This window comes from Prionailurus viverrinus, chromosome E2 (genome assembly GCF_022837055.1).
Source record: "Prionailurus viverrinus isolate Anna chromosome E2, UM_Priviv_1.0, whole genome shotgun sequence".
Taxonomy (NCBI): Eukaryota; Metazoa; Chordata; class Mammalia; order Carnivora; family Felidae; genus Prionailurus; species Prionailurus viverrinus.
In genome coordinates this window covers 12075722-12092973 of record NC_062575.1, presented here as the reverse complement: position 1 = coordinate 12092973, position 17252 = coordinate 12075722, and the positions used below count along the sequence as shown (strand labels likewise).

The 17252-nt window shown below is 37.0% G+C and overlaps 1 protein-coding gene across 7 annotated transcripts in view; it reads left to right on the top strand.

Annotated features, from left to right (window-relative positions):
* CNTNAP4 (contactin associated protein family member 4) overlaps positions 1–17252 on the top strand; it is a 251865-nt gene that overhangs the window by 193970 nt on the left and 40643 nt on the right. For all 7 annotated transcript variants that reach the window (XM_047835764.1, XM_047835767.1, XM_047835766.1 and 4 more), the window contains one exon: positions 1228–1355. In XM_047835764.1, coding sequence (XP_047691720.1) covers positions 1228–1355 — 128 coding nt within the window. The remainder of the gene's footprint in view (positions 1–1227; positions 1356–17252) is intronic.

Sequence of the window (17252 nt, the reverse complement as noted above, 5' to 3'; positions counted from 1 at the left end):
CAGGTCAGAAGACAATGGAATGATCTCTTTAATGTGCTGAGAAAGAAAGCAATGTCAACCTAGAATTCTATACTAAATAAATAGATATTTCAAAACTGAAGGTGAAATGAAGTCCTTCTCAGATTAAGGAAATGCTGAATTTGTTCCCAACACAACTGCACTGTAACAGTATACTAACAGAAATGCTACAGGCTGAAGAGAAATAATACCAGACGAAAACTCATCTTCAGAAAGGAACGAAGAAGACTGGAAATCATGATTATGTCAGGAAATATAAAAGCCAGCATTTAAGTTCTTTTTTTTTTAATTAAAAAAGTAGATTAAAATTTACTGTTTAATTTTATTATAACATTTATAACACCTAGATTTAAACTATATTACAGCAATAACACAAGGAGCAGGTGTGTGTGTGGTGGGGGGTAGGGGGAGGTTAAGAATATTATCCTGTAGTAAGCTTCTGACATTTTATATTAAGTAATATAACATAAAACCTAAGTAAAGTGGATGAATTAAAGACGCATCATGTAAAGATCCGTAAAGCAAACATTAAAAACTATAAACAGACATATAGCTCAAAAGTGAGTAAAAAATAAAATTGAATACAAAGAAATACGTAGTTAGCCAAGAGATTTAGGAAAGAGGGTGCAGAAATACAGGAAATCCTATGGGAAAAAATAAGCAACAAATAACAAAATGCTAGAACTAAGAACACAATATCAGTCATTATACTAAATGTAATTATTTATTAATTTACTTGTTTTCTATTCTTTTTTGCTATTGGATTATAATTGGTATACAATATTACATTAATATGTATATTAATTATACAATAGTATATTTTATAATTGGTATACAATATTATATTAATATATACAATATATATTATATTATATTATATTATATTATATTATATTATATTATATTATGCAACGTAGTGATTTGATACTTTTGTACATTATGAAATGATTATCTCGGCATAACCATTCCACTGAAAAGGTAGAAAATGCTCAACTGAATTTCAGAATCACCAGCTATAGTCAGTCTGCAGGAGACGTGAAAACGTGGCCATATTTTCATATGCTTAAGTGAGCAATTGTTTCCTTGCTTTTTTGTGTGTGCAGATTTAGCTCAGAATACCTTGGCTTTGAAAGGTAGTGAGGATTATTGCTTATTTTATAATTACAGATTGTAATTTTAAGGATTTTTGTTGTTGTTACTGTTTTTTAGGACCAATGACACTGGATTCCTTTCTTATAAAGAACACCTGCCAGTAAGGAAGATCGTGGTTACAGACACGGGCCGACCGCACTCAGAAGCAGCTTATAAACTGGGGCCTCTACTCTGCCGGGGAGACAGTAAGTGGTGGCATTGTGCTGTAAACATATCTGGGGAAACCGATGTCGCTGAGGACTCATGTTTCTGTCATAGAATAATTAATCAGACTTCTCTTGTGACAGCGCATGAGCAGTGTTTGAAGTCTTTCTTTCAGTCGGTCAGCAAAGAACATACCCTCATAAAGTTTAAAGCCCTGCAACAAAGGCTGTGACAGCAGGGCTTGTTCAGATCCCAAGAGAAAGAAACCACTAAGCATCTCAATTTGATTGGTTGGTAAACACATCCCAGCATTCCTAAATTTCTACCTGCTGTTATCTATATTGGAAAGCCTCAGTGCTGCATAAAAGTGTGGAGAATGTATGTGAGTTTTCTCCTGTTGGGCCCGTGGTGAAATTAGAGCATCAATAGGATCAAATGCCAGTTTGGTCAAACATATTTCAACTTTTGATCTCATTTTTATTTCCAGTGTGTGTGTCCAACTCTAAATCAATGGGACACGCTGTTTTGTATATTCAATGTATTCGCACTCTAAAGCAGAATTTTAAAATTCAAATATAGTTTCACAGAAAATATTTCTTTTCAGCAGGGATTGAAATGAGTGTATGTATCCATACGTGTGGAGACTGATGCATTAATTATTTGTGCCTTCAGTTATTTCCAGGACTTAAAACGGAAATGGGAAAAATATTTATTCACATTAAAAGTATACCCTAAAATAAAGTTTTATTCTAGGGGCTCGACAGAGGAAGAGACGATCTAACAACGCAGTGGATTTATGGAGATACACAGCAGAAGCTGCTTAGTTAAAAAGCAAAAATGATACTGGCCTATAAAAATTTATATATACTTATAAAAAATGTCTGCCATTATACCTACCATCCCCAATCTTAAGCATCTCTACTTCCTGTCCTGCCAGTAGGCTCACACAATCACACGAAGAAGACATAGGATATTTCATGGAGAGAAAAATTAGGTGCAAACAGACGAGGTTGTAAACTCAGGATGCATCCAGGGAAGTACGATGATTTTGTGACTGCAGAGAAATTGTTCTATACCTCACACACAGTTTTCCCTGCTGGCTCTCATCTTAACCCTTCAGGGGCCTGGGCTGGCTTCCTCCCTCTCCCTTATATCATTTGCCACAGTCCCCGGGAAGGTGTCTGCTTTGACTCACGTCACTACCACTGGCGCTGAGGGCTTCTTTCGCATAGACTTTCTGCCATGAACTTAAAACACACTGCCCTTTTCACTTAAAGTAGAGGTTTTCCATGCAAGGCAGTGTTTGCCCCTCGGTGGACATTTGGCAATACCTGAAGACACTTTTGACTGGTACAGTTGTTGGGGGGTTGAGTGCTACTGGCATCTAGAGAGAGAGGTCAGGAATACTGCTAAATATCCTATAATGTGCAAGACAGCCATCTGCAACAAGGAATGATCTGGTCCAAAATGTCAATAGTACTGAAGTTGAGAAACCACAGCATTAAACTTTTGTGACCGTGGGGCTGCAGAGGGAGGAAAAACATTAGGAATAAGAATTTGCAAGCAATTTAAGTATTTAGAGACCTGCTAAATAATATCTCACTTTTAAATGAAATAGTAATTGAGAGTTTCCTTGGCCTTCTTGCACATCTATTTTAGGCTTGAGGCTCATCCTCACATAACGTCACAGGACTGTTTTCTGCCTGGGGGACTCGTTCTTATTTTCTCAGTCAGAAGAGCAATGGCTACAGAACAATGGATGCCCCCCCTTTCTCTACATGGGAAATCTGCACCCCCGAAGGTGCAGTGCCTTAGGCACATTTATTTTTCTTCCCAGGTGAGATAGACTGGGTAGATATGGGATTTCTAGATATGGAATCATGCACACTGGGCCTGATAAGCAGAAGAAAGGTATGCAGACACTATCCTGAAGGCAGTAGGACCTGAATATTGAATAATTTAAGGCTGAGAAATAGCTTAATCTTCACAATCCAATTGAAAACATGAAGACCAGTTATAAATCTAAAGGCCAGCGAAGTGACCTTTGATGTAAGACAAGGAAAAATGATGAGGACTTGAACCAGGCAGTTGTTGGCATGGGACTTACGGAAGGGGCTCAGAGAAAGAGGTAAATTCGGCATGATCTGGATGGGAGTGGAGGCTGAAAGCGTGAAAGTGGAGGTTGAAAGATCTCTGACTTTCTGATCTAAGTAAAGCTGCTGTGACAGTAAGAATTCTAGTACCCTTCACTGAGACAAAGGGACTTTTAGATTTTCTTTGACAGAACAACGGAAAAATGAGTATAAAAAAATAGACATTTTGGTTTTATCACACACATGAGAGATGTTGAAAGTTTTCTATCTAGCTATGTTTTTCTAGGAAAGAGGACAGAAGCCTTGAGAAGGCAGGACAAAGAAACAAAAATGACTCTGAGACCTATTGATACCAAATATGAGCTTGCCCCTAATTAATTGAGGTTGTCTTTTTCCAAGTCCTTCTTTGATTATTTTTTTAAATGTACGTGGTTCTGAAATTCCACGTGACTGCTGCCATTGTCGTTTGATACCAGAAGCACAGGTAACATTGTTAGGTGTTTGTCTTAAAGCACAACAGGTATGAACGATAAAGCTGCCTTTAAAGTTGTGCTACAGACACAAAACTTAGTAAATACTATTGTCCTTACGAATTTATTTGTGAATATGGAAATAAATTTCTTGAAGATTTATGTGAAAAGTAAATGGCATCCTATTTATGATAAAAGCATTTGACATCCTATTTATGATAAAAGCAGAGTAGGAACTGAAGAGAACATCCTCAGTGTTTTAAAAGGCATATATTGGGGCACCTGGGTGGTTCAGGCCATTAAGCATCTGACTCTTGATTTAGGCTCACGTCCTGATCTCTTGTGAGATTGAGCCCAGGCTCCACACTGGGCATGGAGCCTGCTTAAGATTCTCTCTCTCTCCCTCTGCCCCTCCCCTGCCCGCACTCTCTCTCCAAAAAAAGAAAAAAAAAAATTAAAGGCATCTATGAAGATCTGACAGCTAATATCATATTGAATAGCCAAAGACTTAAAATGCTTTCCCTCTGAGATCAGGATCAAGGCAAAGATGTCTGCTATCACCTGTCCGATTCAATATCATACTGTTGGTCCTAGCATATGCAATATGAAAAGGAATTCAAGGCATATAGATCAGAATGGAAGATATAAAATGTTCCATTTATAAATGATACGGATTTCTAGGTAGGAAATCTGTAAGAACTTTTTTTAAAGTGAGTTTAGCAAGGTCACAGGATACAAGGTCAGTATTCAAAAATAAATTTCTGTATTTTCTTAATAAAAACTGTTAATTAAAATGTTAAAATACCTCTTATAGTAGCACCAAAAATACTAAATTCTTTGGCATAAATGTAACAAAATTACATAACATTGATGAGAAATCATTAAAGAAGAACTAAGTAAAAATATAATAGTTGTGGAATGAGAGCTGTAATAGTTGTGGATTGAAAGATTTGATATTGTTAAGATGTCAGTTTTTCTAAAATTGATATACAGGTTCATTACACTCCCAATCAAAACCCATTAGGTACTTTTCTTTTTCCTCTTCATAGAAATTGGCAAGCTTATTCTAAACTGTGTGCCAAAACACAAAGAAACTAGAATAACTAAAACATTGTGAAAAATAAAAACCAAGTTTGAGACTTAACACTTTTTAAGACGACACATTACAAAACTGTAGAATTAAAGACAATGTGATATTGACATCAAGATAGAGAAATAGATTGATAAAACAGAACAGAGAGCCCAGAATATATACATTCAATTCATTTTTGAAAAAGCTGCCAGATGGGGCGCCTGGGTGGCGCAGTCGGTTAAGCGTCCGACTTCAGCCAGGTCACGATCTCGCGGTCCGTGAGTTCGAGCCCCGCGTCGGGCTCCGGGCTGATGGCTCGGAGCCTGGAACCTGTTTCCAATTCTGTGTCTCCCTCTCTCTCTGCCCCTCCCCCGTTCATGCTCTGTCTCTCTCTGTCCCCAAAATAAATAAACGTTGAAAAAAAAATTTTTTTTTAAATAAAAAAAAGAAAAAAAAAGAAAAAGCTGCCAGAGCAACTCAATGGAGAAAGAACAGTCCAATTTAAGACAGTGCTGGAATAATTACAATGCATTTGAAAAAAAACAAAAACAAACAAAAATCTCAACCCATTCTTCAAACTGTGTACAAAAAATAACTCAAAACTAATCATATACTTAAATGTGAACCCACAACCTATAACCTTCTTTAAGAAAATATAGGAGGGGCGCCTGGGTGGCGCAGTCGGTTAAGCATCCGACTTCAGCCAGGTCACGATCTCGCGGTCCGTGAGTTCGAGCCCCGCGTCGGGCTCCAGGCTGATGGCTCGGAGCCTGGAGCCTGTTTCCGATTCTGTGTCTCCCTCTCTCTCTGCCCCTCCCCCGTTCATGTTCTGTCTCTCTCTGTCCCAAAAATAAATTAAAAAAAAAAAATTAAAAAAAAAAAAAAAAGAAAATATAGGAAAAAAATCTTAGTGACTTTAAGTTAGGCATAGATTTCTTAAATACAACACCAAATGCCTGATCCATAAAATTGTTAAAAATGATAAATTAAATTTCATCGAATTTAAAAACTACTTTTAAAATGACGTTAAGAAAGTGAAAAGACAAGCCACAAACTGGGAGAAAATATTTACAAAATACATACCCGATAAAGCCTAGTGTCCAGGATATAGAAAGAACATTACTCTCACGGGTCAATAATAAAAAATATTCAGATTAAGACATGGGCAAAAGATTTGCACATTTATCAGAGAAAATATACAGATTTCAAAAAGCACATAAAAAGATTTTCAAGGGGCGCCTGGGTGGCTCAGTGTCCACCTACGTGTCCACCTTCGACTCAGGTCCTGATGATCTTGCGGTTTGTGAGTTCGAGCCCTGCATCAGGCTCTGTGCTGACAGTTCAGAGCCTGGAGCCTGCTTTGGATTCTGTCTCCTTCTATCTCTGCCCCTGCCCCACTTGTGCTCTTTCTCTATCAAAAATAAGTAAATGTAAAATAATAATAAAAAAAAGATTCTCAATATCCTTAGTCATTAGGAAAATGTAAAATGATACCATAAGGAGATATCAATATATAACTGTTAAAATTGATAAAATTTTTTAAAAAACAGACGGTATCAAATTCTGGTGAAGATTCAGAGTAACAGGAACTCTCATTGCTGGTGCAAATGTAAAATGCTACAGACACTTTGGAAGATAGTTTGGCAGATTTTTTTGTTTTTGTTTTTGTTTTTGTTTTTTTATAGGTTAAGCACACATTTACCATATGATACAGCAATTCCATTCTTAGATATACAAGAGACATAAAAAAAACCTGTATGTAAAGGTTTATACTGGCTCTATTCATAGTCTCCTAAAACTGGAACCCACCCAAATGTCCATCAACAAGTGAATGAATAAGTTTCCCATTTTACTGTGGTGTAGCCACTCTATACAACGGAATTCTACTGAACATTAAAAAGAAATGGAGTATTGATACATACAGTAACGTGAATGAATCTCAAGCACTTTATGCTAAGTAAAAGAGTCTTACTTAAAATATGTGCTGGATGATTCAGTGTCTAAGGTATTTTGGAAAAGGTAAAACCATGGGAACAAAAACAGGATTTCAGTTGCCAACAGCTTCAAGGTGAGAGGAATTCTGCAAAGGGGAACAGATTAAGGACATGTTCTACATCTTGAGTGTGGTGGTGGTTTCATGGCTTTATGCATCTATCAAGATTGTTACACAAATAAAGGGTCATTTTTATTCATGTAAATTATCCTTCAATACATCTGACTCCAAAAAAAAAAAACCCTCAAAAAAAAAAAGACTAAATGTTAGTATGAACTAAATGCTCTTTTTTAAAGAGAAATTTTAGGTTTATAACAAAATTGAAAGGCAAGTATGGAGATTGCTTTATATCCCCTGCCCACACACATAGATAACCTCTCTTATCAACATCACTCACCAGAATGGTACATTTTTTTTTAACCAAGGATGATAACTGCTTAATTTAAAAATTGGTTTATCTAAAGAATACCGTAAAACTAGAAGACATTGATGAAAAAAATTGATAACACAAACAAATGAAAATATATACCATGCTCATGGATTGGAAGGATCAATATAATTAAAATCTCCATACTACCAAAGCAATATACAGATTCAGTGCAATCCCTATTATAATACCAATAGTATTTTTCACAGAACTAGAATAATTCTAAAAGTTGTATGAAACCACAAAAGACCCTGAGTAGCCAAACCAATCTTGAGAAAGAAGAACAAAGTGGGAGGTGTCACACTCCCAGATTTCAAGTATACTACAAAGGTATATCCACACTTAATCTACAAGAAAGGAGGCAAGAATATACAATGGAGAAAAGACAACCCCTTCAACAAATGGTGCTGGGGAAACTGGACAGCTACATGCAAAAGAATGAAACCTGACCACTTTCTTACACCATATACAAAATAAACTCAAAGTGGATTAAAGGCCTGAATGTGAGAACTGAAACTATAAAACTCCTTAAACAAAACATAGGCAGTAATCTCTTGTACATCAGCTTTAGAAACATTTTTCTAGCTATGTCTCCCCAGGTAAGGGAAACGAAAGCAAAAATAAACTAAAATAAAAAGCTTTTGTACAGCAAAGAAAACCATTAACAAAACAAAAAGGCAAGATACTGAATGGGAGAAGATATTTGCAGATGATATATTTGATAAGGGGTAATATCCAAAGTATATAATAATCTTCCACAACTCAACACATAATCCAATTAAAATGAGCAGAGGACTGGAATAGGCATTTTCCTAAAGAAGACGTAAGGATGGTCAACAGACATGTGAAAAGATGCTCAATATCACTAATCATCAGGGAAATGAAAATCTAAACACAATGAGATATCACCTTATACTTGTCAGAATTGCTAGTATCAAAAAGATAAGAAATAACAAGTGTTGGCCAGGAACTCTTGTTCACTGAACGAGTGTTCATTGAACTCTTGTACACCGTTGGTGGGAATGTACATTGGTGCAACCTGTGTACAACAGTATTGAGGCTCCTCAAAACATTAAAAATAGAGTTACCATTTGATCCAGGAATTCTGCTGCTGGGCATTTGCCTAAAGAAAATGAAAACAGTAATTTGAAAAGATATATGCATCCCTATGTTTATTGTAGCATTATTTACAATAGGCAAGATATAGAAGCAGCTTACATGTCCATCAGTAGATGAAGGGATAAGGAAGAAGCAGTATATATTAAGTATTATATATCTTATTAATATATCTATTAAGTCTATATCTTATTAATCTATATCTTATTAATTAATTAATCTATATCTTATTAATCTATATCTTATTAATATATCTATTAAGTGTATATATATCAGCCATGAAAAAGATGAGATCTTGCCACTTGCGACAACATGGATGGACCTAGAGGGTATTGTGCTAAGTGAAATAAGTCAGCCCGAGATAGACAAATACCATATGATTTCACTCGTATGTGGAATCTAAAAACCAAAACAAAACAAAACCGAAGCAGACCCATAAATACAGGGAACAAAATCGTGGTTGCCAGAGGGGCAGAGGTGGGCGATGGGTGAAATGGGTAAAGGGGATTTGGAGGACCAGAGTTCTAATTATGGAATGAATAAATCCAGGGAATAAAAGGGACGGAATAGGGAATATAGTCAATGGTATTGTAGGAGTGTTGCATGGCGACAGATGGTAGCTACACTTGTGGTGAACACAGCATAACATATACGGTTGTCGAATCTCTGTCATACTCCTGAAACTAATGTAACACTGTATGTCAACTGTACTTCAATTTAAAAAAATACCAGAAATAAATTCATAAAACAGCCAAGGTTTTAGTAACACGGTTGTCCTCTAGGACACTCATAGAATCCTGCTGAACATGTTTCTAACCTTTATTAACTGTAGAAGCAAAAGAGTCAAAGGAAAGAATTATGGGAAAACATCTGGGTTTACTGGTTAATAAGTTGTAATTAGTCAGAGGGCTTACTCGTATACTTTCCTTTCTCCCAGAAGCAGTGGGAACATCCTCATTTTGAGGTTCCATCCAAAGTCTTCTTGACTGGTAATCCCTCAACTTTGGCATGCAGAAAAATTAACTGGAGAGCATGCCCACTGTGCTTACACTGTCTTCAGAACTCTCCCCAAATGCTAAAGAGAAAGAGTGGATATCCAGTATTGACACACAGGTCAGGAGGACATCTACAGAGACCTTTCCCTACTTCTGCAGGTCCTGTGGCAGAGGGAAAACTCATGGACCTCTGATGGCATCTGGCTTCACTGCCTTTTCATTTCCTTTCCTTCATCTGCAAAATCTCCCCAAGCGAAACATTTACTGAAACTTTCTACACTCAGTGAAGACTTCAGTAGGTCTCTAGAGGACTTGGCCTTATACTTTCAAAGAATATTGAACAAATTACAGAGATATATTTTCATACTGGCTTTTAATTATTTTTGAGCCTCTCAAGAGCAGATCCATTGCTCGTTTATTATTGTGTTCCTGGCACCTAGTCCATTACCTGTTACATGAAAGATAATCAATAAATAGCAGTTTGTGAAAGAATGAGAAAGATCCATCATATATGGCTCAAGAAACCTATAACTTTGAATTATTTGAAAGAGACAGGAATAAGGTTTTGATGTATCCGCAATTAAATGATGTGCAAATATATACTTTGAATGAAAAGAGTTCAGCTTTTATTGAAAGATGTATTCCAATTGAAAAATCACATAGTACATGGAGTATCTAGTTTCATCTGAACCATCTTTCATCAATACACTTGGACTTGGGCAGTGAAAGTGCTTTCAAATGAATATATGATTTTACTTAATATTAATAATTTTGATTGTTACTCTTCTAATAATCCAGCACCTTTGTAAAACTGAAATACTTTCTACTTGTTGGAGAAAACAATACTTTGTCCATTTTGTTTGTTTTCTGTTCTTTTGAGATGACTTATATTACTCACTGGTAATTAATGCTCAAGCAGCTTCACAAATGTGAGGGAACATTCTCTCTCATGCTTTCAAAAGATTTCCCCTTTTCTGAGACCAGGAATCCTGATAATTCTCAAGACTGTAATAATACCTCTTGTGATAATTTTATATACATGCATACCTTTATTTATAGTTTTAATATTAAATATTAGTGACTTAATTGATATAGGCATTATAAAATTTTAAGGTATACAGAAATGTATAAATGTCAAAGAAAAGAGTATACTAATAACCAAGATTCACACAGCTCAGAAATAATGATTCACATCAGTGAATATTATTCCAGACATTGCTAGATATTCCCAGAGCAGGGTTTCCCAACTTTGGCAATCCCAACATTGGGGCTGTTATGATTGGGGGCTGTCCTGTGTATTGCTGAACATGTAGCAGTATCCCTGGTCTCAATCCACTAGTAGCACTTTTCCCCTAATTGTGACAACCAAATATGTCTCCAGAAATTTTCAGATGTCCCCTGGGGGCAAAATCTTCTCATGTTGAGAGAAGCACTACTCTAGACAGAAAAATAGAAACAGAGATTGAGAAATAAGTTTGCAAAACTTTATTAATGGAAATCGACAGAGAAAGAAGAAAACCAAATTGAAGCCAAGGGAATTGCTTTACATTATTTATATATCTCATAAATATATGTTCAACTTGAATGATCCCACTAAACCTTAAAAAAAGATTATGAAAATTTAAAACATTACAGAGTCACTAGGCTTTATGTTAAACTCATTTTTAAATTTTATACAGTATTGATCTATTGTGAAAAATGGGAAAAGTAACTCATTTGTCCTCTCCTCTTCTTTTTCTCCCCCACCTCTCCTTTTTGCTAATTTTGCTGTTATTTGTATAGTTGTTTATTTCTTAATGCTAACTGCTAATCTATCATCAGAGCCTCTCTATTCTTGAATGGTTTTTTATTTTGATTTGTTTCTTCTTGGACTGCATTGTCAGGTAGCTGATGTTTTCTGTTTTCCTCCAGAAAGACTCTTGAGTGTTGCATTTCTTGAGTATGCACGTGCTTGGGAATATTTGTTGCCTCAGAACTCTAAAATAAACTTTGCAAGTTTAACTTTATATTATTTTTTTGGTAACAGCTTTAGTGAGAAATAATTCACATGCCCTACAATTCACCCATTTAAAGCGTACAGTCTGATCATATTTTAGTATATTTGATCATTTCGGTACATTATAGAGTTATGCAGCCATCACCACAACCCAACCAATTTTGGAACATTTTCATCACCCCAAAAAGAAACCTGTACCCACTGATCAGACAGTCCCTGTTTCCCTCCTGCGCTGACTCCAACCCTAGTCAACAACATTTAGATGCAAACACAAGAGTATGTGGTCTTCGTGACTGGCTGTTTTCACTTAGCATGATATTGTCAAGGCTTATCCATGTTGTACTGTGTATCAACACTTCATTAATATTTATGACCAGATAATGTTCCATTGTATGGACAGATGACATTTTGTTTACCCATTAATCGGTTGACAGATGTGTGGCTTGGTTCCACTTTTTGGCTATTATAAATAATGCTATACATGAACATCCATGTATGAGGTTTTTTCTGGATACATGTTTTCATTTATCTTGAGTATATTTCTAGGAATAGAACTTCTGGGGTATAAGGTAACTCTACATTTGAACTTTTTATTTATTTATCTTTCTTAATTTTTCTAATGTTTATTTATTTATATTGAGAGACACACACACACACACACACACACACACACACACACAGTGTGAGTGAGGCAGGGGCATAGAGAGAGAGGAGAGAGAGCGAGAATCCCAGTCAGGCTCCACACTGTCAGTGCAAAGCCCAATGTGGGACTCGAACTCATGAAACCATGAGATCATGACCCGAGCTGAGATAACGAGTCGGACACTTAACCACCTGAGCCACTCAGTCACCCCTTCAACTTTTTAGAAACTGATGTAACATTTTAGTGGGTCACACTTTGTGACTCACCATTTGTACATATTATCCTACTTTTGTCTGCGCTGAGACATGCAGTCATCCTGTCCTTCCACACCTTTTCCAGATAGCTTTTGGCTGATATTTCATTACAAAGTAGGCTTTTACTTTTATTATTCCTCAAAAGGGTTTGTGCATGCTTTATTCTCAGATTTCTTTCAAATATGAGAATGTCTGCCTATTGCTTTAACACACAAAAAATTAGGCTGGATACGTTTTCTTTCTCTCAGAAATTTGTGGGGAGTGCTTCTTTGTCTTCTGGTATTGAATCTTGCTGTATTCTGAAGCCAAACTTATTTTTTCACCTTCTAGAGGATTGGCTTTTTCTGACCAAATACTTTAATATTCTGTCCTCAAGGTCAGTAACTTAACAAGGATGCGTCTCAGTGTTACACTTTGGCATTAATTCTCCCTCAAGTTGAATATCATATGGTAAACTATAGAAAGTGTGTATTTTTTAAACTGTTTGGTGTTGCAAACATGATCTAAATTTCTGCTCTCAGTTCATTAATCTGAACAAGGTAGTTTTTTAACTCTGGCATTTGAGTGTTTCTAACTATTTGACTCAATGTACTTCTTCTCAGTTAATCCATTGTGTTGAAATTTTATGTCAATCAAGGAACCACCAAAACTTAAGCATAGTTAAAAAAGATTGTTCTAAGTTTCTTATTCTAAGAAATTCTTGTCATTGAAATTGTTTTTTTCATTTTGTCTGCATTGACTTGTTCAGCTGTCTGAGAAATCACAGCTGCCCAAAATGCATTAAATAATCAAAGGTGCATGTAGGCAATAAATAACTTTGCAGAAGTTACATTCATAGACTTGAGAAAGATATTGACTAGTGATTTGGTTAATTTCTCTTCCATTCGACAGAGTTTTGTTCCATTTGGCAGACTACGTATAAACCATTAAGGAGAGTGAGGGTCAATTCTGTTTTAACAGATAATCATATAATTTTGCAAGCTCTACTATGTCTGATAATCCTCTACCAATAGGAAATTCTTTTTAATTTTTATATTTTTATTTTCTTTCCTTAGGTTCTCTTTATTTAATTTTCCTCATGTTTCTTCTCCCTTTTTTTTTTACCCCTTCCTCCTTTTCCTCTTCTTCTTTCACTCTCTCTTCTGTTCCCCTCTTTCCCTCCCTCGTTCTTCTTGTCTACCAAAGAATTTGAGTGTATTTACTGAGATAAGTACAGTAAGCTTTCTTATTGCTACTTTGACAAAGGAAATCTTATCGTTTCATTCAACAAATATTTACTGAGCCCATACATTATACTATGCCTTCTCCACATCCTGAAAGAGAGAGAGAGAGAGAGAGAGAGAGAGAGAGAGAGAGAGAGCATGCACACAGTGAACAGAATAGATAAAAGTATCTGCATTTTGGGGGCTTGAGTTCTCTTGGAGGGTGATAGACAATAACAAAGTAAAATATATGGTATGATAGATGCTAATAAGATGTGTTGTGAAGACAACGTAGTTGAGGCAGGGTGGTGTGGGATTGGAAATTTTAAATAGCATGGTCATAAAATGCCCACTAAGAAGGTGGCATTTGAATAAAAGTCTGAAGGAAATAAGGGAGCACGGCATGTGTATATCTGTGAAACAGTACTCTGAGACAGAGGAAAAAGCCAGAGTAGCCACGTAGAGATGGGAATGTAGCCGATATGCTCATGGAACAGCAAGATGATTAAAACATCTGGAGCAGAGTGAGCGAAGAGAATGGCAGAAGACATTCGAAGATCAGGTGGTCAGATCATGGAGGGTTTTGAAAGGTTTAATTTTTTCAACTTGAATGCAATTGGAAAACATTAGACAATTTTGAGTAGAGGCTTGATGTGCTCTAACTTACAGTTTAATGAGATTTAACAGGGGCGGTGAAAGCAAGGAGGCCATTTATAAGACCATATCACCAACCCAGCTGAGGAGTCATAGTGGTTTGGGCCATGGGCACAATGGCAATAGTTGTAGGATGGGACTAATTCAAAAGGAGAAGCAATACAGTTTGCTGATGGATTGATGTAGGTTGCAAAAGCGTCAAGAATGACACCAAGGTGCTTGGTCTAATAGTCAATTAGAGGCACAGAACTGGCATTTCCCAAGATAGAAAATATTGCTGCTGGGGTCAAGGAGTTGCAGAAGAATGTAAAGAACTCAGTTTTTGAACATATTAAAGTTGAGTTGACATGTTCAGATAGAATGTGGGGTTGTTAGTTTGAGAGTTCCAGGCTTCAGATATGTATTTGTAAGCCATCAGCATATTTAAAGCCATGAGATGGGCCAGCAGGAGTTACTGTGGAAGGATAAGTGGGCATTCCAACATTAATAGGGATTGGAGGCATTCAAACATTAGTAGGTTGAAGAGGGGAGGAGGAAGAAAGAAAGAAACAGTATTACAGCACTAATGAGAAAGGCAAGAGTGTTGGTGTTCTGGAGCCAAGTGAAGAAAATGTTTCAAGGAGGGGAGAATAATCAACTACGTTAATTGTTGTTGATAGATTAAGGTTAAGTAAGATGAGGGCTGAGAATTGACAAAGGACTAGTATCTAGAATATATAAAGAACCCTGGGAAATCAACAGTGGAAATAAAAAGAAACAATGCAATTAAAATAGGGATGTTAAAGGGGCGCCTGGGTGGCGCAGTCGGTTAAGCGTCCGACTTCAGCCAGGTCACGATCTCACGGTCCGTGAGTTCGAGCCCCGCGTCGGGCTCTGGGCTGATGGCTCAGAGCCTGGAGCCTGTTTCCGATTCTGTGTCTCCCTCTCTCTCTGCCCCTCCCCCGTTCATGCTCTGTCTCTCTCTGTCCCAAAAATAAATAAACGTTGAAAAAAAAAATTTTTTTAAATAAAAAAAAAAATAAAATAGGGATGTTATGGACTGAATGGTTTCCCCACCCCCAAAGCTTATATGTTGAAGCCCTAACCCCATTGTAACTGTGTTAACTGGTAGGGTCTTTAAAGAGGTAATTTAAGGGGCGCCTGGGTGGCTCCATCGGTTAAGCGTCCGACTTCAGCTCAGGTCATGATCTCAGGGTCCGTGAGTTTGAGCCCTGCGTCAGGCTCTGTGCTGACAGCTCAGAGCCTGGAACCTGCTTCAGATTCTGTGTCTCCCTCTCTCTCTGACCCTCTCCTATTCATGTTCTGTCTCTCTCTGTCTCAAAAATAAATAAACATTTTTTAAAAAGAGGTAATTTAAGTTAAATGAGGTCATAAGGCTGGGGCCCTAATTTGATTGGTCTTGTGGTTTTTTGTTGTTTTTTTCTTAACGTTTATTTACTTTTGAGACAGAGAGAGACAGAGCATGAACAGGGGAGGGTCAGAGAGAGTGGGAGACACAGAATCTGAAACAGGCTCCAGGCTCTGAACTGTCAGCACAGAGCCTGACACGGGGCTCGAACTCACGGACCGCCAGATGGTGACCTGAGCCGAAGTCGGACGCTTAACCGACTGAGCCACCCAGGCGCCCCTGGTCTTGTGTTTTTATACAAAGAGGAAGAGACATCAGAGGGTTCTCTCTTCCCACCTGTGCACAGAGGAAAGGCCAAGAGAGAAGGTGGCCCTCAGCAAGCCAGGGATATAATGGGTAAAAGAGATTTCACCAAAGGGCTACAGATGGCAATTAGCACATGAAAGGATACTCAAAATCATTAGCCCCTGGGCAAATGCATATCAAAACCACGATGAGATGTCACTACACACCCTTCAAAATGGCTATAAAAATAATGATACAGAATTCTGACTAGGATGTGGAAAACCAGCTCGCTTACACATTGCTGGCGGGGATGTAAATAATACAGCCACTCTGGAAAGGACTGTGGCAGTTTCATAAAAAGTAAAACACGCAACTCTCCTATGACTCAGGGATAGCACTTATCCCAGAGAACTGAGAATTTATGTTCGTACAAAAACTCTTACATGGATATTCATGGCGGCTTTGATTGTAATAGCTGAAAACTAGAAACAATCCAGATGTCTTTCAACAGGAGAATAAACAAATTTTGGTACATCTGTACGTGGAATACTGTTCAGCAATAAAAAGGAATGAACTATTGATTCGCACACCAACTTGGTGTATCTTCAGAGAGAAATCTGAGTGAAAAATATGTCAGTCTCAAAGGCTACCTACCTTCCATTTATGGAACATTCTTCGGATGACAATAGAGAATAGGGGTTGTAAGAGGGCTACAGAAGAGTGAGGGCAGGAGGGAAATGAGTGTGTCTATAAAAGAGAAACATTGGAGGCTACTTGCCATGAAGCAGATGTCCTGCATCTTGACTGCTCTCAGTGTGAATATCCCGGTTTTGATACACTACAGTTTTGCAAGATGTTAGCGTTGGGGAAAATCTAGCTAATGGATGCACAGAATCTTTCTGTGTTATCTCTTACAACCGCACAAGAAGCTACAATTACCTCCAAATAAAAACTCAAATGCAAGAAATTATACTTCCAGCTTTTGAAATGACTCTTACCTCCAGAAAGATCCGTTTGACTAGTAAATTATCCCTTGCCTTGGCATTTCTGTATTTCACTTCAGTTTATTTACTTTTAAGAAAGGTAGTGTTACCAAACTTATCGAGTTGTGTACATTAAATACGTACAGCTCTTTACATGACAATTATACCTCAATAAAGTGGGGCAAGAAAGAAAGGTAGGGTTAGTGTGTCATATGCCTTTTGCTTTTATAAGTAAAAACACAGTGCCTTAAAAAATAATGGCTTTTTCAAATGTTGTTCTTTTTTAAAAACAGCTTTATTAAGGTGTAATTTACATGCCGTATAATTCATGCATATAAAGTGAACTATTCAGTGACTTTTAGTATAGTCACAGCATTGTGTAACCATTACTGCAATCAATTTTAGAA